The 22389-nt window shown below is 39.1% G+C and overlaps 1 protein-coding gene across 1 annotated transcript in view; it reads left to right on the top strand.

The window, feature by feature from the left end:
* The window catches only part of Ell2 (elongation factor for RNA polymerase II 2), a 65133-nt gene that overhangs the window by 35360 nt on the left and 7384 nt on the right, over window positions 1-22389 (top strand). Inside the window, exons 3-8 of the mRNA XM_021180245.3 lie at window positions 3324-3445; window positions 6959-7122; window positions 13357-13616; window positions 19048-19172; window positions 19314-19398; window positions 20652-21219. Of these exons, the coding sequence (XP_021035904.1) occupies window positions 3324-3445; window positions 6959-7122; window positions 13357-13616; window positions 19048-19172; window positions 19314-19398; window positions 20652-21219 (1324 nt within the window). The remainder of the gene's footprint in view (window positions 1-3323; window positions 3446-6958; window positions 7123-13356; window positions 13617-19047; window positions 19173-19313; window positions 19399-20651; window positions 21220-22389) is intronic.

The following is a 22389-nucleotide window of genomic DNA, read 5'->3' as shown; positions in this document are numbered from 1 at the left end:
TATACACAGTTCTGCTGTGACATATAGGAGTTTTGTCCCATGGTTTACTGAAAAGAGTGCCTTCTTTTCATTTTCTTAAGAACCAGCCTTCTAATTGGTGGCACACAAGAAGCAGCAGGGTGTGGGGAGGGCATGTACTGTTTGCATGGACTTAGGATCAGCCTTGAGGACTGGGCTAACTATCATGGGAAATCAGGTCTGAGTCCGAGTTTAGACACAATCTTACAATCCCTTGGTGAGAGAAGAACTTCTCTTTTTTTTTTTTTTTTTTTTTTTTTTTTTGGTTTTTCGAGACAGGGTTTCTCTGTGTAGCCCTGGGTGTCCTGGAACTCACTCTGTAGACCAGGCTGGCCTCGAACTCAGAAATCCGCCTGCCTCTGCCTCCCGAGTGCTGGGATTAAAGGCGTGCGCCACCACGCCCGGCTGAACTTCTCAATTTTAATTTTAAGTATTTTAATCTTTTCATCTAGTCAGGGACTAGAGTCTTTAAAGACTCATGATCTATTTGAAAATTGTAGCTGAACGCATTAAGTTTTGTCACTTCCAATCAGAGAAAGAAAAGGAAATAAATGTGAGTAAGCCATAATATACATTCTGTGGCTCATATAGTCTTGCTTATCTTTTCTGCTTTGTAGTTTTCTCATCAGAAGTTCTAAGATTGAAATGAGGGTACAAAGTAAAGTGACTCTTTTTGTTTGAAATCGATACTTTATTTTTTTAAAGACAATTTTCTTTTCTATAGAAATCAGTGAAATCTGAATTCTGAATTCTGTTTTAAAACTACAACTTGCCAGTTTTTAAACCAAAGTTTCTGACTAGGCAGTTCTTGGTTACTGAGGCTGTGCATTGTACTTTATCTGTCAGTATCTCTGGCTTCCCACTAGATATCAGTAATATCTTTCCAGACCTCTTAGAAAGGTAGCCAAATCAACCCTTGTTCCATTTCATGGTGGCTCACAACCATCTGTAATAGAATATGATCCTCTATTCTGGTATGCATGAAAACAGAACACTTATATACACGAAATAAATAAATCATTTAAAAGATATATAAGTTAAAATCTAATAAATAGGACAAATCTTCTATACTCTCAGAAAAGTGGTATTGTATTTCCAAGTCAGAGATACACCAAAGAGAAACCTTAAGCTACACACGTCCTGACATGGCAATGAGGCTTCAGCCACTATGAAAGTCTTCCTAACAGTCAGGTTCTGCAAACCAAGATAGAGAGTTAGAATTGAGAGTAGATAAAAGTTAGGACTCATGGTTGAGGAGGATTTCATTCAGAGGTTCAGACCTTCCCAACCTTTCACTTCCTCTCCCAGGCCTTAAGTGGAGGCTTTAGGCTGTGGTGTTTGTATGTCAGCAAGACCCTGCTCCTCTCAGGGAAAAGAAACAAATGAACACTGCATCAGTATGTGCATATACCAGCATAAAGGTGGGACTTAAGTACTTCTGTGTTCAGTACTAGCATCCTTGCCTCTTGCTTTCCCCAGAAATACAGGATTGAGATGGAGTGAGTGTGTGTGTGAGTGTGTGAGTGTGTGTGTGTGTGTGTGTGTGTGTGTGTGTGTGTGCACGCCACCGAGGGATGGTAAGTAGCTCAATAAGTATCTACAAACATAATAAATTAAGATGGGTTCACAAAGGTACTGCATTTTGGAAATATGAGAAAATTAGAGAAACTATAGCCCCCTCAAGACATATTTCTAGAGTAAAAGATAAATATGGAGACTTGGTTCTTCAGGAATTAGAACTAAAGAGGCCAATACCATTGGAATTTACCATTTAATTAGAATTTTAATACATACCTATATGGGTTATCTGATACACAACAGCCTTTCTGGCTCTAGACAAATCTTTTTTTGTTTTTTTTGAGGCAGGGTTTCTTTGTATAGCTCTGGCTGTTCTGGAACCCACTTTGTAGACCAAGCTGACCTCAAACTCAGAAATTCGCCTGCCTCTGCCTCCCAAGTGTTGGGATTAAAGGCGTGCACCACCACTGCCTGACTTAGACAAATCTGAGAAGACATGCTTCCCGGGCTTCTTCAAGTTTGTATTTCTTGAACAGTTATTTATTACCTGACTACCATTGCCAGACAGCAGACATCAATCTATTCTTAGCTTTCTTTCCTTCTTCTGGGAGTTGAAGAAGGTAGCTCTAACTTTCCTACTTTATTGAGCTTCTCTACATGGCTTGAGTCAGCATGTCCTCTTCACAGGCTGGGATGGCACAGGGATGCATTCACTAGCACATCTATGGGTGTGCCATGTGTGTAGAGCCAGTGTCCTCCCTGCTTTGTATTCTTCCAGAAACAATGGAGAGGGCTCAATACTATGAGCCGCATGGGTATTGCAAAACATGATGTCCCTTTTCCCTCATCTACCATGTTACTAGATCCAGTTGTTTGGGGACTAGAAGGCGTTGGTTCATGTTTTACATGCCTATATATCTTTATTCTTAACCATCACTTAACACAGTGGCAGCCTTGTAAATCAAAGATAAGAAAAGCTTTAGGTTCTGAGAAAGGAGGAGCAATTGATAGAAGATTCTAATTCCTTGACACAGTTTCTGAGCTCTTACCATAAATAAACAGGAAGGCTATCTGATTGAGAGCCTGGTGTCAAAAGAAACCCATGCTGATAGGCATTCTATTCTCACCTAGCAGGGAAACAAGAACTTGAGCAAGGCCTCAGAAAACTCTCTAGCTAAATGTCTGTAATCCCAACACTTGGGCAATAGAAGCAGGAAGATTAGGAGTTCAAGGTCTGCATCAACTTATATAAGTTAAAGACCAGCCTAGCTATCTGAGACCCTGTCTCAAAAACAAATAGAAAAGCATGTCTGCTCATGTAAGAGTGTTGCCCAGGGCCTAGCTTGGGAGGGACTTGTTGACCCTGTTGCATAAATATGACACTGAATAAGGGATGATTCCCATGACAGGAACATCAAGATATGTCCCAACTACACTTTTGCCTTGTATTACTAGTTATTTTTCAAAAGTACTATTCAAAAATAGTAATAATTAAAATATGAAATGTGTTTATGTTAGGATAGCAAAAGATTAGACTGTGGAATATATGTCCATTATATTATCTAGAAGCTATTCAGCAGGGTTCATATGAACAGGAGTGATTACCCACATTTATAGGTGGAAAGGAAGCAAATTGTGAGGAGTTATAGGTATGTTTGCCATGTTGCTTGACACTATTTGGTCATTTACATGCATATGTATAAAAGGTTATAACAGGGATCACTTGAACAACCAGCAAGGCAGAACTGCATAAACACCGAAGTATTTTTCTCTTTCCCACCTTTCAGCTTATGAAAATTCCCAAAAATGATTCCTTCAATGAAGTCCACAACTTTAACTTCTACTTGTCAAACGTGGGAAGAGATAATCCTCAGGGCAGCTTTGACTGCATCCAGCAAACACTCTCTAGGTGAGTACTGCCTAAGATGTACTAAGTACTGCTTGTTCTTAGTTACCGAAATGCGTAGTAACTAGTTGTTTGATGTTAATTGAATTTAACTACACAGCTCATTTATTTAAACATATTAGCCACGTATCATGTACTAGAAAATATGTGTGTCACTGGCGTATATATAGTCAGAAAAGTTACAGAATTCAAAAATACTACAAAATGAGTTTTTAATTTAAAATCAATTTTGAAGATTTTTTTCCAGCATTCATTGTATTTAAGAAAAGGTGTCTTATATAGTACTCAAGGTATTGTGTAAAAGTAAGGTGGAAAATATGCATCCTGCATGCTGTCCTTCTGCTCCTGCTGCTCTAGAAGGTCTTTTTTTTTGGGGGGGGGGGGGGGAGGCGGGGTTTCAAGACAGGGTTTCTCTGCGTAGCCCTGGCCATCCCGGAACTTATTCTATAGACCTGACTGGCTTTGAACTCAGAGATCTGCCTCCCCTGACTCCCAAGTGCTATAATTAGAGGCATGTGCCACCACCGCCTAGCAAGACTTCTTTTAGTTTTATTGCACAGGCTGCTAGATACTAGACATTAATTGCAATAAAAATGTAAGAAAAAAATTGAAGACAAAATAAAAGAAAGGCAAAAGACTAGATACCTCCGTAGGTGCCATGACTCCCTCACCTACTTTGACTCAGGAATCAATGAGCCATTTGCTTGCTTGTGGGGTTGTTTGTGATGAAGTGGAAGCCCTTGAGTAGGAGTTTAATAGCCAGTTCCCCATGTATAAGGCTTTGACGCTGGGGCAAAGTACTAACACCCATCTCTGTCAGTGGCTCATGAGTCTGTAAGAACTGCTGTTGGAAGGAGAGCTGAAACAGGAACTACTTTCCTGGAAGTTCCAAGTTACTATTTCCACCTAGCTTAAACTCCCTGAGGATATATTGGTGTTGCTTTTAAATAATCTCCCCTAAAACACTGGTATGAACTGTATATGTTACAGATTATATAGCCTTTTATGCTCCATTCATTTCCATATCTACTGGCTACATGTGGTTATATATTCAATCACACTAAGATTTACAGTCTCAAAACCCACATGTGCTTACCACAGTGGACATCACCGATAAAGGATATTTCTATCATTGCAGGAAGTTCCCTGAGGAACACTGAATAGATTGTAGAATAACCAACTCTAAGGGTCTCTCTTTAACAGGCGACTTATCCACTAACTATGTTAGTTTGTGGCTGGGCAAAAGGAGAACCGAGTCCTCAAAACTTGCACCCAATGCTCCTTATACAGCAGAGGTACCAGTGCTGATTATGTGCCATCACCTGAGAGACTTTTGTTTTCAGGGTGTTAAATTTCAGTTTACATCTATACCACATTCTTTTATAAAGTACCCTGGAATATACCGAAGGAATTGAATTGAACTCTGTCCCCTGAGGAATCTTAAAATTTTTCTTTTATATCACTTCATAACCATATGTTATATAGTAACAAGTAATACATATTTGGCTCAATGGTTAAAAATGTTGTGTCAGTAAACCTTAAAAAACCTTGAGTTTCATCTCCAGGGCCCTTCTAGTTGGAGAAGGAAACGGACTCCAAGTATGTTTCTGACTTACACACACACCATAGCACCCATCCACCTGCAAGCACACACCCACAAATTTTAATGTAAAACATATTTAAATAGGTAATATGGTTTCATTCTTATATACACTGTATATTTATTTGTATTATACTTACTTAAGAAAAGAATTTAAAGATTGTTATGTACAAAACTGTCCAATACAGCAAGAAAAGAGAAACAAACAAACAAACAAAAGGTGAGAAAATTCAGGCAAATCCATTAGTGTCTCTTTCCGCCAGCAAACAAAAGCACTAAAATGTTTAGTTCTCAACTGGGTATGGTGGCACACACCATTGATCCTATCACTCAGAAGCAGGAACAGGCTGACCCCAGTGACTTCCAGGACAGCCAAGGATTTGTAGAGAGACCCTATCTCAGAACAAAACCAAAGCCTTTTAGATATCAGTCTGGTAAGTAAGTTACCTGTAATCTGGATCCATCATTTCTAGTCTTGACTTATAATAGCGCCGTGTCTTCAAAGGCCCCACCCAGCTTTCTCAGCACAGCCTGTGCTCACAATAGAAAGTGGATATTCAGCAAATGTTAACTGGTCTCCTTTGCTATCTGTCTCCACCTTCAAAACTTCTCGCATATAAAATGGCAGAAATCTCAAATTGTCCAAAGATTCCTTAAATGTACTTATACACAAGCTCACTGAAAATAAATAGTTGGGGACATATAGTAATGCCTACTCACCTGTGGGAACAGTGATCCAGGCCAGAGAGCAACAAAGCAAGCAACTGTAACACGTGCTGGACTCTTCCCAGTGTCAACTAAGTTAAAAGGCACAATAAGGAATCTGGAGCGGAGCCTACAGCCTACACAGATAGAAGCACAGCTTAACTTGCACGTGAAATCTATACATCACCATTGCTCCTTCTTACCGAGTATGTGTCTCTTAGTAAGAAATAGTGATGCTGCAACAGACTCCCTGATGCCAGACTTTCACTTCATTAAGTGTGTTCTTTCTCCGGTAGTTATACCTCCCTCTTGGTCCTCTCTGATTGGTTTATCAGTATTCAAAAATTCTCAAGTCTCCCTTATTTAAAAAAAATATATAGCAAGCAAGATACAAAACCATCTCTCCTTTGATGCACTTCTCCACCCAAAGTCTGGCTTCAGTACCCCCATTTCATTATAAGTGACACCTTAAGTGGGCAGTGCCTTTCCTTGCCCCTAAAGCCAGTGCTAACTTCTGAGTGTCTTATAACTCTCAGCTCTGGGCTTCTTTCCCACACTGCTCACCACCTCTGCTTGTGAAGCACTGTCCTTATAGCTTCCACAGTACACAGTACTTCCAGGCATTCTTGGCTGCACCACATACGTCTCCATCCTTTCTTCCTGTTTGTGTTAACTGCTGCCCTCTCTATCCTGCCACCTGGCCCTTTGTTACTGCAGTAGATGGGTCTCTATCCCTAGTAACCTGGATATGATCTTTACTTTGCCTTTCTCCCTCTTCCTCTCTTCCATGTCTAATCACTGGTCAAACCCCATCAGTTTTGCCTCCTCCAGATCTCAGGAGTAAGCTTGCTTGTCTGTGTTCTGACTACTGTGCTCTTGTTCAAACCCCTAACTGGTCTCACATGCTTACCCTTGCATTCCCCTTCTTCCGAGTCTATTCTCCATTTATCTTGATCTTTCTCCAACACAGCTGAGCTATTTCTCTGTTTTCATTCTCTTGGTCCCTTCAGAATCCATAGCATGGCCCCCAAGCCCTGCATCATACACTTTTGTTCTGTCTTCAACCTCATGTCCAATTACCCTGCCAGAGAATATCAGTTATTTGAGGATTGTTAACTTATTTTAGCTGCTGCTTGTAGGGTAATATTCTTGTTTGCCTCTCTTGTGAAAATGAAAGTCATATCTAACAAAGCCACTATCTTGCCTGACAGCTCTGGAGCCTCCCAGCTCAATTGCCTGGGATTTATACAAGATAAAATTACAGTGTGTGCAACAAATGATTCCTATCAGATGACGCGAGAAAGAATGACCCAGGCAGAGGAGGAATCCCGTAATCGAAGCACAAAAGTTATCAAACCCGGTGGACCATATGTAGGTTTGTATAGATGTATTTCTCCATCACACTGGTTGACTGGACTAACTCAAGATGACTGTAGGTAAATACTGGTAATACTAAGAATGAAAACACAGAAATTAATTTTCAGGCCATTTTATGGTCCAAAAAAGGTCATTTTCCCCCTTTAGGCTGCTGGTAAATTAAAGAACATATTTTAAAGTTTTATGACTTTTATAATTCTTGAACCTTCCATTGGCTGTTTATTATTATTTTGCAGTACTGAGGTCTGGTCATACTACATGAGGTTGGATCTTTTGTGTTTTCTTTGTCATTGGATGATATAAGTTCAGTGATAGACAGTGTGGTTCCTCTTTGTACTTTTATAAAGCTATTTTTATATCAAAATCTATTAAACAAACAAGCTGATAACCTCATTATTACATATTTTGCTTGTGTTTTCAGAGAATTATTATACAATAATAAGTTTTTATTATAAAAGTATAAAATGTGCTTATGGTAAAGCAACAGGATGATGATTTAATTAAGACCCTGACCCACCCCCATCATCTTTATCATCAGCTCACTCAGATACGTGCATCAGATGGAAGGGAAGTTAGACCAGATCAGCAAGATGAGTGTCTCTTTTATGAGCAGTGTCTTGAACCTTTAATAAGTCAGTTCACAGTGATTAACAAGAACAGAATGCTAGAGAGAACAGAAGCTATTCAAGTCTCTGGTCACTTTTGTAACTCAAGGCACTGTAGTCCAAATAAGGAGTGGATATGAATTTGGAAATGTAAATGTTTCCAAGCACAGTTTCTTACAGACCCATATCCCTTAGCTGACACCTTCCTGGCTTTGGTGTGGCTGCTCTGGTTTTGCTTTGCTGATGTAGCCATGCTCCATGGTGCCTTTAACAAGTGTCTCTAGAACAAAGCCAACTCTCCTGGGACTTGGAGCTCAGCTTAGATACATTTAGTTTGGTTTAACAACAATTCGTGGCTTCCCCAGGCATCTGTACCCATAGGACCTAGCACCCTGATTAGTTACCAACAATGACTTTTTTTTCTTCCCTTTCCTGTGGAGTGAAGTAACAAATCTCAGCCCTCTATCCTTCTCCTTTCTCCTTCCTCCTTATTAAATAACTTAATTAGCTGACCATATTAACAGGCTCGATCTCAAATTATTTTTCAATCCATAAGATCTTTTGCCACTTAACATTTGAACTATAAAGTATAAATTATCTATCAACTGTTTTTAAAAGTGTTGCTTTAATCTAATATCATTTTATAAGCAATGATATTAGATTAAATGTAGAAAATACTCAAATCATCAAAATGATTTTCCCCCTAATATAACTAGCTGCAAACTCTTACCTAGATTTATTCTAAAGCTTGAAAATCAGTAAAGACTCCTATACTTTACCACTGATTGTCCTCTGTGTTGGTGATATGTTTTGTTAGTGTGGAGACTAAGTACAATTTATTTACAGCTTATATAACTGGCTAAGAAGGTGGGTGGGCTGGGTTGCTTACTTGCTTTGAAGAATCTCACCCTGTAGTCCAGGGTACCCTGAAATTTACTAATGTCAGACAGGCTGGTTTTCAATTTGCAAACCTCCTACCTGCCTCAGCATCGTGAAAGAGAAGATTGCATGAGCCCCCACACTCAGTTCATATAACAAACATTTCAACATCCATAATCTCTCCGACTATGCACGTTCTAATGGTACCAGGTATTTTAGAGTTCCCAAGTTTTCTTATAGGGATTGTCATTTCCATATATCTTAGGGGTAACCCAATCTATGTTTATCAAAGATTGAATCTGAACAAAATTCTCTCTCAGCCTCATCAGCGCCCCACATTATCTCTGCCATCCTCAAGTGCCTCTTCATTCTTTTCCTCCCAGCTCTGTCCTCCACCCACTCACTCTCACTGTACAGTGCTCTTCTCTGATCTGAAATCCTGCCATGAACCTCCTCAGCCATTTTTCTCCAAATCACTTAACCCCAACTCCTTTTAATGTTCCTTAATATGGCCGGCATCGCAACCTTTAAAATGTTTGTGGTGAAATCCCTGGACTGCTTCTAGTTTCCCACCTCAGAGTTTAAAACCAAATAGTGTTGTTAGTCAAAGCTAGATGAACTCTAGGGGACCATTGGATTTTCTGCTGTTTACTTTGAGTTTTACTCTCCCTGGCTATGTTGCACTTGAGGTTTGCTATTGTCTGTTCTTTACCACTTGATCCTTTCCTGCTGGGCAGCTCAAATTGTATTTTCTTACTTTTTATAATGCCTGGCTTATTCAGCTCTTTAAAATGTTAATGAATCAACCTATAGTGCTAATATTACTCAGTACTTATTGGGTGCTCATTATGTACAAGGTGTATGTTAGTACTGTGTATGTAGTTCCTCATATGACTCTCATGATTACTCTGTGAAATAGGTTGTAACCATTTTACACATTTTACACATCAAATTGTTGGGCTCAAAATTAATGATAATGAGCATGTCCTCATGATCAAATTTTATTCTCATTCATAAACAGCAGGAATTACCAGTTTAGCTCATAATTTGAGTATACCGTGTAAAACAATACCAAATGCTTACCTATGACAGCCTAGGTACCTGCAGACTTGCAGAACAAGGTTCCTTTCAATGGTATGAGCCTGGGTGGAGGCAGACAAGAGTCATGCTGGTCTTGCTGTGGTGTGGTGCGGTGTGGTGTGGCATAGTGCCAGGCTGGGCCTCTGCCAGCTGAACTAGGCCTCAAGCCAAGCTTAAGGATGAAGTTTGCTCTGCTAGGAGTCTAGGGGTCATCTGGCCTAGTTTCCTGGGCTGCAAGCTTCTGAAACTCTCCTGTGGGAAACAAAAAGCAAACCCTGTTTGCAGAGGAACCAGGAAAATGCTTTTACTTGGACAACATGATAGTTACTTCTTCCACTCTAGTCCTGAATGTTTCTGTCTATAGTGAACATATTCCATAAGAAAACGTTACTAATCCCCACCACTTTGTTTCCTAATAGGTCAAATCCACCTCTTGGCTTCTACCTAACTTCTGGAATTTTGTTGAATTACAAATCTTTGTATATATTGATACTCACATGGGTGTACAAAATAACCCAGCAGATCTGATATTGGTGATTCTTTTCCCAATTTCCCCACTAACTTTACTTTTGATAAGTTAGCATATGTAGAGTATCTGAACTAGAGAACATCTAATATCTGTTCTGGCATTGTTGTGCCTGAGATATATAGATATATAGATATAGATATATAGATATAGATATTCTGTGTGTGTGTGTGTGTGTGTGTGTGTATAATAAACCTTTGAAAAAGTACCACAGGTGCCAAATGGTGCAAGCAGAAGCTACTGCATAGATTAGTTATTTAGACAGAGTTGAAGCCATCCTTGCTTCTCTGCTGATAGTGTCCATAAAGGATGGTTTCCTTGCTCCTGTCGTTCTGATGGCCCAAATTAACATTTCCTTTCACATTGTTGACTCACAGCCACTGCTGAAGGATAAATAACTTTGCCATCTAGTACTAAATGGAGGAACTAGAGATGAACTCATAAACTGTGCGTCAGATATAACCCCAGTTTAGCCAACCCTGTTGGTACCAAGTACTGCCGCGGTATATAAAGGAGCCTGGGGAATTGATTAGCAGTTGGGTTTGGGAAGAGAATTAACTTTTCCCACAGGGCCTTTCTGAGGCAAATATTAAAAATAAAAATACAACTGCTCTGACTCCTTTGAACTTACCATCTTCCCACTTTACTTTTTCTTTAGCATCTCAATTCTATTAATGTTTATGGCACTAAGTGTTCTTCATCTGTAGCATCTCTTTCATTAATCTTGGGGTCTCCTTCCTGATTGAATAGGCACAAAAGGTTTAGAGGGACAGTAAGCAAATGATGTTTAAATGTAAATCAGTGCCAGTGTTATTGGGTTTTTAGTTCATTCAACCATTTGAAAGAGATAGTCACCCAACTACCAGCCATCTGAAGGAATAGTGACGTTGGTGTATTGGGAGCAGGTACCAGAAAACCCACCACTAGGCCTCAGTTAAGACTCAGCCTTCTCCCTCATCAGAATCCAATTTGTAAATCAAATATCACACTCCCTTTCCTCTTCAGGGCTAAATGAGCCTCTTTATTTTCCTGTGCCTGCTTCTCAAGGGGACAAGAAAACGTAGCAACCTCTGAGGCCCATTTTGAGACCAAGGATCTGAAGCAGACCAAATAGAAGAAGACTGCTGGATCAGCTCTTCTGGAGCTGGCCTGAGTCCTGCCTCAATGACAGCTTTGTTGGGAAAAAAAAGTTAAGCAGGTTCTTTCTTGCAGCAACTGGCAAATAGGAGGAAAGTGTGGCATTTAGAGTATTTCCTAAGTTATCATGACACTGACCTTATTTCTTCTCCAGAAATTTTTGTTGAACAATCAAAGAATGTGATGTTAATACTGTGACAGCTGAGAAATGATAGACCATAAGGTTTGCATTTAGTGATGTTCATGTGTCCTCGCCTGCTTGGACTGGCAGTGTGGGAAAGTACAGACTGTGTTCACTCCTGCCCTTCTGCTTGCTGTCACTCACAGTCATGAGTACTGACTCATTCTGCTGGTGGAAAGCAGCCATAGCCCTGCCCTCACAGAGCTTACAGACCAACATGAAACAACAGGAAAGCATTAGGCATTTATTCGTAAAACCTTTCCACCAAGACGTACAAGTAAAATTTGGGCATGATCACAGACCTTCCCACCATTCTAAAATAAGCATTTTACTATTTTGAGCATCTCCCACTGAAAACCCCAGATTTCTCTACTGTGAAATAAAGATAAGACTCACCTTGAAAAATTACTGACATGAAGCCCTTAGTATACAGAGCCGTTCCACCACCACACCATAATCAGTGCATGATAAATATTAGTCCATCTGATATTGATCTAGCATACCCTAAATTATGAAATATGGAGAAAACAGCTATCAGTCTATCTTTTAAACTTTACATAATTAAATTTAACTAGTTCTCTTATCACTAGACAGTATTCCTTAGTGTTATATTTCTTCACTCTACAGTAATTTCAATTGATATTTGCCATCACTTATGTCCCAATTGGTGACGTATATCAGCTGACAGTTTCCTAGGAATGAGGTAGACTGATACCAAAGTTCTATCTGGGCCCAGCCTGGACAGAAACGCTAATGAGCAGGGTTCCTGAAGCTTACCTTCGGACATAGCTCATGAGACTTGCTTTTACTTTTTTACTCATCGGTCATTTCTACTTTTTTAGTCTTAGTACTACTACAGTCACTGTTTGATGTGTCATTTCCAGTCCTCCCCCCGCCCCTTACTTAACCAGAGGGAATGGAGTTGAGTATAAGGTGTAGTAAAAAAGTGAAAAGATTCTACTTCGGAAATTATATAGGGATCTTATCCTGCTTTCTGTCCTTTACCAAGGAACAGTTACTGGAGGCAAATAGGATACTCTATCTAGATAGATTTGAATAGAGAGTTCACTAGGTCACTTCTGTTTTCTAGAAGTTGACAGCTGCCATCTGTTAGTATTCTGCCCAGGCAGAAAGTGTTGCTGTCTCTCTATCTGACCTGTCAATATAGTTTATAAAGACGGATCTACTTGTCTTCTGAGAGTACGTGTGTTTAGTTGGTTTGATTTTACTTCTAAAATGTGTTATTGCCTACTAAGAAGAACCATCTGGAGTGTGCCTGGTAGATGTTGGTTCTACTCCCTGTGATGTCTGTATCTATGAATTATTACAGTAATGCCCTGGCTTAGGCAAGTGTGTCTCCTTATGAAGTCTAACATGCATTTCTTCATGTTATTGTGAGACAATATTGAGTCCCTGTTTCTCTTCACATCTGCTCTGTACATGTATATTTAAGTACTGTAAGTAATGCAGGACAACATTAAAATTATTTTTACCTTTCATCAAAGAATCACCAATGAAAATTTTTCTATTCTCTTGTTTGTATCACTAATTATTGTCCATGTGTAGCTAAATGCCAAAAGCACATCATATTTATTTTAAGAAATGATCCTATTAAAAATTCCTACTCCATATTGTAGGCAACTTCATTAGAATACTTCTGTATGTTTCTAAAGAAACTCTAAAGAGTAAAAATTGAAACAAAAAGACAAAATGACCTATTTTTTTTCTAGAAAAAAAGTTACATAAATTGGGTTATGGAAGCTTCAATGCTCATTATATTACAGCACATAGATTTGTAATCATGTCTTTTCCACTGGACTTTAGGGAAAAGAGTGCAAATTCGTAAAGCTCCTCAAGCCATCTCGGACACAGTGCCTGAGAGGAAAAGGTCAACGCCCATGAACCCTGCAAATACAATTCGAAAGATGCATAGTGGCACCAGTATCTCTCAGAGGCCGTACAGGGACAGGGTCATCCATTTACTGGCACTAAAAGCCTACAAGAAACCTGAGCTGCTTGCTCGACTGCAGAAAGATGGTGTCAATCAAAAAGACAAGAACTCCTTGGGAGCAATTCTGCAACAGGTGAGGACAACTCGGAGAATATCTGAGTACCTTCTGATGAGGTTCACTTGAGCACTTGTTGAGGGGCTGTGGACATAGATTAACTGATACAGTACTTCCCTAGTGTGCTTGAAAACCCTGGGTTTGATCCCTAGTGCCTCATAAACAGAACATGCCTACAATAGCACTCCAGAGATGGAGGCATGAGAATCCCCACAAGTTCAGGATTCTCCTTAGCTACAGAGTAAGTTATAGCCTCTGTAGGCTCCTTTCTTAAAAACAACAAATCCTCTGCCTGTTCTTGTTAATATTGTCACTACTTTCTAGATGGGCAATCTTCATGTAGAAATATAAGTTTTGAATATTATTAAATTAAAACATCTTGGGTTGTTTTATTTTTAAGATGGGGCTTGGTGAACCTATTGCCTTAGCCTCCTGAGTGCTGATAGTGTTGCTATGTGCCACTATGTCATCTATGTGCCACTATGTCATCTATATGCCACTATGTCATCTATGTGCCACCATGTCATCTAACAGTTTCTTTAAAAACTGGTTGAAATGTGAGCATTTTTCTCATTTGGCTAAAACCAATTTTGTCCAAAATTTCGCTGGGAACTGGGGAAGTTTTTTGTTGCTTGCTTTAGTTTTACACTACCTCACGTATCACCTAAGTTTAACTGGTGCATAGAGGCAAAGTCTGCCATCTTCTGTTAATCATCAGTTGGCATTAAGGCCTAGTAAATCATTTAGAATCCATCATGACTTCCATATTCTTTTTCTTTTTTAAGATTTATTTATTTATTTTATGTATATGAGTACACTGTAGCCACCATGTGGTTGCTGGGATTTGAACTCAGGACCTGTGGAAGAGCAGTCAGTGCCCTTAACCGCTGAGTCATCTCTCCAGCGACTTCCATATTCTTTGAAGCCCTTATTACTTCTTAATTTTTGACCATTGTATGTGACAAGACCAGTCAGTTGTTTTGCTTTAAGGGATATGAGAATTTCAGGATAGATATGATCAGTTACCCTGTAATCACAAGGTGCACTGTGAAGTAGGTGTTGGTTTTCATTAAAGAAACATTAAATAGTAATTTCCTATATTTTTTGTATTTACTTCAAGTAGTAAGTGTAAATTATCATTCAGATCTATCATAAATGTATTTGCTCTGTTATTTTTTTCTAAAAAATAATGACATTTCCAAAATTCTAAAATTTCATCATTTTTAAAAATTATATATCTTCTCTGATACTAAAGAAGCAACAGTTTTAAGTCTATTTCATTCATTATTGTCTTACATCTGAGCACAGTACTAAAGGTGATGAAGGAGTAAAACCATTGTCCGCAGGTTGGGATTAGCTAGCCCCTCAGTCACTCGGGACAATCTTTATTAAATCCATTAAGTACCTTGTGAAAAAAATTGTTTGTTTTGTTCTGTTTTTGAGACAGGATTTTTCCATGTAGCCCTGGCTGTCCTGAAACTTACTTTGTAGATCAAACTGGTCTCAAACTCAAAGATTCACCTGCCTTTGCCTTCTGAGTGCTGGCATTAAACGTATGTTCCACTACCACATGGCAAAAAAATACTATAAATCTGTATTTAATCAACATGTCATATAGCCCTTATTAAACTGAAGAGAAGGGGTAAAGGGAAAACGAGGATGGAAGAGAGAGTGACCGAGTGCCAGATCACTCTCGTATTGGGAAGAGAATCAGACTGCATAGCACACAATACATAGGAAGTACATTTCAGAAAGTCGATGAGTTACCTTCTGAGATAGAAGATAAATAGGACACAGTGATGGAGAGTAGCCTCCTAGAAGCTACTGCTATACAGGAAGTAGTTATATGGTGTTGTAAATACAGATAGCTGTATCTTAAAATGGAAAAACTTGACACTGAACAATTGGATATGACAGTTATTGATGGGGTTGTTTTGCAGAATCATTAAATATAGTTTCATTCTGGCTGTACATTCTAATATCTTAAGGCTCATTTTAGGAAGTTCCAGTGCCAGATTCCACCCCCCACAACCAGTGGGGTAACTGAAAGAAGGATGGAGCACCAATACCGTAGAAGGCCCCTGAGTAATGTGGATGTTTAATGTGAGCTGAAACCTCTACACTAGTGAAAACAGATATAGAGGCCGAGTTATTGACCAACCTACCACTTCGGAAGCTTGTACTGTATATGCCAGTGTGCTGTATGCCAGGCTGTGTGGCTAGGCATCTCATGCATATATCATTTGATCTTCACATCTTAAAAAACTTTGACTAAGGACAGTTACTACACATTTCCTTATCCTGAATATTCCTAACAGTTGATACAACTTTTGTTTCATGAATGCAACCAAAACTGACTTGAAAATGACTAGAATAACAGAAGAAGCTGATTATCAAAATATTGGTTATTTTATCACCAATTAGTTAGCAAAGAGCTGGCTAAAATGATCAGTACTGTTTTGCCTGTGCAAATGCATATTTTTGTTGATTTGCTACTTATATTGTAGTTTTCTTTGAGAACTCTGTGAATGTTATTAATTAAAATAATAATAATATACAAGGACATATGGTTTTAAACTGTTTACTACTAAGTTGGTATACAAATATATAGCTTCCCTTGTCCTTAGAATGACTTTTCTTGAAAATTCTTCATAAAAAATAATCAAAACCATAGCTCGATGAACCTGAAAAATCTCCTTAGTCTGACCCTTTGGACCTTTGAGTTAAATGCACATATATCAAGGGGCTCTACACCTATGAATTCAACTAATTGAAGATCACAGGTTTTTAATTGCATCTGTACTAAACATATATAGACTTTATTTCTTGCCATTCCCCAAACAATGCCATATCACAACTTTGTATATAAGTATTTATATTTTATTGGTTATTGTACGTAATCTTGAGGTTATTTTTAGTATATGGAAACAGACTATAAGTCTAGATAATTTTATATAGAGGACTATGGGGTCATCGAGTTCATTCCCTTAAGACACAAGGGATGACTGTTCCTGAACTATCCCAGAGAACATCGTACGTAATCCCTGACTTTCTAAAGTATATCTACAAGATAAACTCAGGAATGATGGGGAGTTGAGAGGGGCTGGGCAAGAGATCTACTCATAAATGAGTTTAGGGAACCTCTTTCTTGGTGATTACCTGAAATGAAAAAGCAGAAGACATGGCTGTAATTTGATCTATACTCTCAATAAGACCATTCATTTTTATGGCAAAAATGGCTTGGGGGCCAGTTGAGGACAGAAGAGAAAGACCACTTAAATGAGTCTGCTGCAGAAATCAAGGTGACTTGGTATGCTGGAGTTGGTTTCATAGGTTTAAGATACATTTTGAGAAAAGACTTGCTAACAGAGATGAAGAGGGAAGGAGTGAGGGCTATGTTTATGAGTTGGTTTTGTGTAGATCAATTCAGTAGATATTGAGCTACTGATTAGAGAATTGCAGAAAAGGGGTGGTGTAAGAGCTGTGGAGGGCAGGAGTTCTACAAAGATTCTATTTGAAAATGTTGCTTAGACATATCTAATAGATGTCAGTAGATAATCACACATAAGTGTTCAGAAAACATTTAGGGCTAGAGCCATTTAGGGATTAGCCTGTAAATTGAGCATTGTAAATCTTACAGCTGAGTGTCATTTAGGAAGTAGAACAACAAACAAAATAGGGCAGGAGGCGGTTATTGAGCACATCCCTATATAAAGGCAAGGGAGCATAGGAGGCTTAAGAATAAAAGGCCCTGAGGGAGTGTAGTGGCCAGGAGACTATTCCCACAGGCATGAGGAGACTGGTGGGGATGTGGAGTTAGTCTGTAAACTGTCAGATAGAATAGAAAAAGAAAACTATTGTTCTGTATATTATACTTCAAAAATAAGTCCAATTGCATCCTATATTCATTCATTTACAAAGTTGAAAGGCTGCCTTATGGCTACGTTAATACTAGATTAGTCCTCATATGTGACACATACTATTAAATCTGATAGCACTTTTAAAAAGTGCTTCTTAGTGTGTCACATTACTAAAAGAAGTCACATTACTGAAAAGACAATTCCCAGGTTTATGGGTGGACATACCTTTTTTTAGCCTTAAGTATTTTTAGTGTGTAGGAGGGAGACTTACCGAATGGGCTGAGAAAGGAGAATACAGGAGTAAACTGACTAAAATTCACCTAAAATCTATTATATAAAGTATGAAACTGTCAAAAAATAATTTTAAGTACTTTTGGTTTATCATAATCCCATAGATTTGTGTAGTAAGTAGGTTATTGATCTGGACATTCTAGGAATTGTAGTTAAGGGGTAGGAAAATAGTACACTCGGGGAAAAGCCCTCTAACAGATACATAAGGAACCTTTAGTTTTATTGCTTTGAGGGAATTTCAAGGATCTTGAATAAATAGTTCTTCAGGAAAGCTGGCAGATACAAGGAATAAACTTGCTTATCAAAAAAGAAATAAAGGACAAGAAAATCAAAATTAATAGTAATTGTACAGATGCTTTCTGCTGCTTGCTGAGAGCTTGTAACTTGCCATTAGGATCTTGTTTGTTTTCTGTTTAAATAGAAGTGACTAGGCATTTTTCACTGTGACTCAGCATCACTGGACATGGCTAAGTAGGTGAAAGGTCTTGCTCTGCAAGCCTGGTGATTTGAGTTGGACCTCAGAACCCATACAAAGGTAGCAGGAAAGAAGTGACTCCACAAAGCTGTCCTTCCTATGGGTGTTGTGGCATGTATTAGCTTATAAAATTATATACCTGTAAAAATCAAATGTTAAGGTAAACATATATGAAACAACATGAGGATTTTTGTCTTCTGAGACTAGAGTCCTTCACTTAATATTTTCCAGTTCCATCTATTTTCCTACAAATTTCATTTTCTTAACAACTGAGTAAAATTCTACTATGTACACGTAAAATCCTACTATGCGCACATGTGTATGTCTGCACCACATTTAGCTATCCATTCTTTAAAGAAGATGAATAGCTAGGCTATCTTCATTTCCTTGCTACAATGAGTAGGTTAAGAGTAAAGACACGGTGTCTCTGAGGTAGAATGGAGGATCCTTTGGGTATATTGCCAGGAGAACCATACAAAAGCTTTATGCACACATGTAGCAGAGGATGGCCTTGTCTGGCATTAGTGGAAGAAGAGGACCTTGGTCCTGTGAAGGCTTGATGCCCCAGTGTAGAGGAATGCCAGGGCGGGGAGGCGGGCATAAGTGGGTGGGTGGATGGGTGGGTGGGGGAGCACCCTCATAGAAGCAGGGAGAGAGGGAATGGGATAGGGGGTTTCCAGAGGGGAAACTGGGAAAGGGGATAACATTTGAAATGTAAATAAAGAAAATACCCAATAAAAGAAAAGAAAGAAAAAAATACTTTGTGTAGCCAGTTTTATATAGCAAACAAAAATGCTCATGCTTTCTTCATTCTCTATTCTAGGTGGCCAATCTGAATCCTAAGGACCTCTCCTATACTTTAAAGGATTATGTATTTAAGGAGCTCCAGCGAGACTGGCCAGGTTACAGTGAGACAGACAGACAGACATTGGATTTGGTGCTCTCTAGGTAAGTTTCCATTTTGTCTTTAAAAATGGCGCAAATAAGTGTTGTTTAACTGTTGAGGTGGAAACGAGAAGCAGGGATAGCTTTGTGTTACGTGTATTTCAGAGTCCTCTTTATTACTTAGACAATGTATTTGCTTTACAGAAAACTAAATCCATCTCAGAACGCTAGCACCAGCCGGTCAGAGTCTCCCATGTGTTCCAGCAAAGACGCTGCCTCATCTCCTCAGGTATGCCAGGAAGCTATGAAACCACAGCCTGCCATGCAGCTCAGTGCACTCGCTTTCAGATTGTGAGGGAGCAAAACTGCACAGATCACCTGCCTTAGAATCATCTCAGTGGGACATCTCAGTTTTTGTGTCCTGGCTGCTTTGGGCCAATCCTGGCAGAGACCTCTCTGCCCACCCTAGTATTATTAACACAGTACCTCCTCTCTGTGTACCCTACTCTGAAGAACTAAGGGAAAGCAGACAGATGTGTGGAGAACACAAGCAAGAGACTAGCTACGAGTCAACGTGTTAGAAACCAAGTGTGAGGAAGGCGGTGGGAGAAAAGGAGCAGGTCCATCTTTGGAGACTTTGTCTTAATGTCTTCAACTATGATGCTGCTCCTACACTGATCGAAGTCCACACTGGGCACTAAAGCAAAACATAATGAACTAATGGGTTAACTATTATATTCTTTTAAGTCCAAATACAAAATATGTAACTATAGCTTGTATGTTTATACTTTTCAACTACTCATTTTCCTTTTTAACTTATAATGTTATTGTGATACTATATCAAGGTTTTTAAAGTATATCTACCTCATTTTAAATGAGCCAGTTATGAAAACTTAGTTTACAACATATGTGAACATATATGTACAGTGAAAAACTAAAATGGCATTTCAGCAATTATCATTAGCTGAGTCTAAAGGATGGGCTAGTTCACAATGTGATGGTTAAACTGGTAAGTGACCACAAACATATTCACAACTGGAGCATTTTTAGTCAGTTAGCCTTCCTAGTGCTCACAAAGTTAGATGGTGAAGACTTCTTTCTACTTTGACCTGCTAAACTAGGCCAGCTGCAGCCAGTCTAGAGTGTGCTTATTTCTACTTAACTAAGGAGAAGATCACACTTGGGAAAAAGCTCTCTGATACCTGAAGAACCTTTAGTTTGTGGTTTAGTTTATTGGTTTGAGAAGATTCGCCTTGACTGGTCTAATGTACATAAATCAGAACAGCCTCTGGGGTTTAGGTAGCCTGCAAGATCTAAAAACACTCTGGCACTTTTCCTCTATTCAGCTTTTGACAGAGGAACTAAAATTAGATTTACATTTGATTTGGCATTCTTAGAAGTGTGTGTGTGTGTGTGTGTGTGTGTGTGTGTGTGTGTGTGTGTGTTGTTGGTTGAGGTTTCATTTTGACTGAGCTTAGAGTCTGGTATGATGAGTAAGCTGCTCAGCTGTCAAATCTTGTTCTTTCCTCCCCCAACTGCCAGAAACGACCTTTGGATTCAGATTTCATTGATCCTTTAATGAACAAAAAAGCTCGAATATCTCACCTAACAAACAGAGTCCCACCGACATTAAATGGCCATTTGAATCCCACCAGTGAAAAATCTTGTGCAGGCCTCCTTCCAGCCCCTGCAGCTGCTGCCATCCCCACCCTCTCGCCGCTGCCTTCAACCCACCTGCCTGTCTCCAATCCTCCTCAGACTGTAAATTCCAACTCCAATTCCCCTAGCACTCCAGAAGGCCTGGGGACTCAAGACCTACCTGTTGACAGTTTTAGTCAAAATGGTAGCATCTTTGAGGACCAGCAAGAAAAATATACCTCAAGGACTTGTCTGGAAACATTACCCCCTAGCTCAGCTCTGCTAAAGTGTCCAAAGCCCATGGAAGAAGAGCATCCAGTGTCTCACAAAAAGTCCAAAAAGAAGTCTAAAAAACACAAGGAAAAGGACCAAATAAAGAAACATGACATTGAGATCATGGAGGAGAAGGAGGAAGACCTTCAGAGAGAAGAAACTGCCAAGCTGAGTAATGCCAGTCCAAATCCCAATGAAGGTATTTTACATTTGTTTAAATGGGAAAAGAGAAAAAAAGCCTGCTTTCTGTGTTAAATGAACCGGAGGAACCTGCGATTATGAGTTGTAGATGATGCTGTTTAGAATAAAGATTTTTAAGCAAATGACCAACCTTAATATTGTGCTTTTATAGCACATTTTTTCTTTCACCTTGTAGCTATCACTTTAGTCTTTCTTTAGCTAAGTATTAAACATGACTTATATGCATATTTATACTGTCATTTTAAGATGAGCTTGCCATTCTCCAAAGACTCCTCCTCCTTTGTTGTTTTTTTCCTTCTCTGTCATACTGTGCAGCATCCCTATAACAGGTACATTTTTTTTTATTGATTTAAACAGATATACAATAAGCAATAGAAATATTTGTTCCCTCCTTTCTGAGATGCAAGAGGCATCCCGGCTGTAATTAAGACTGTCAAATTCTTTGTAAAAATTCTTTGGTCATTTGCAATCAAAGTAATTTCCTGGCTATTATTATCCTGGTAGAGATAAGGACAATTTTGTTAATAAACTGACATCATTTGTTGGTCAGATCTTGCTCCTTACACTGAACACCTGACATCCTGAGGTTTAGCTGACCGTTTCTGCCATCGGGAAGACACTGTCATTTGCAGAAGAGGAGTTATAGTAAGATAACAGTTGGCCTGGGTTGGATGTATTGCACAGCAATGCATAGCCTGTAAATCAGCATAACACTAAAGAATGGTCAAAGTATAAGTTATTTTCCCCACCTATTCTACTCTTTGGACTTAACTATGTCAAGTCAGGATACTCCATAAAGTAAAATTTCATGTGTAGAGTTAATAAGCCAGGTTCCTGTTACCTCTGCTTTCTACACTTCCACCATCACGGGGTGACTCAAGAAGATGGGGTTCTGTGGCGAGACCTCCCATAGAAACTTGTGTGGGTTCTCTGGGGTAGAGACTTGGGTAAACCTGTGTTTTGTTTTGTTTTGTTTTGTTTTTTTAGTGATAGGTACCAAGTGTGATCTTCACAAGTGGAGGGCAGATCCAAACCTGCATCTTCTATATCTGGTAGAACTGGTCTGGCATCTAGGACACAGACCAAGGATTCTATACTTGATGTTCTTCCTTGAACACTCTTGTGGCCACAGCCAAGTCAAATTAATATAGATGAACAATAAGCCCAC

Source organism: Mus caroli, unplaced genomic scaffold, assembly GCF_978045245.1.
Source record: "Mus caroli unplaced genomic scaffold, Mus_caroli_1 scaffold_15, whole genome shotgun sequence".
In the NCBI taxonomy this organism is placed as follows: domain Eukaryota; kingdom Metazoa; phylum Chordata; class Mammalia; order Rodentia; family Muridae; genus Mus; species Mus caroli.
Note: the sequence above shows the minus strand (reverse complement) of the source record. Positions and strands in the feature narration are given on the sequence as shown.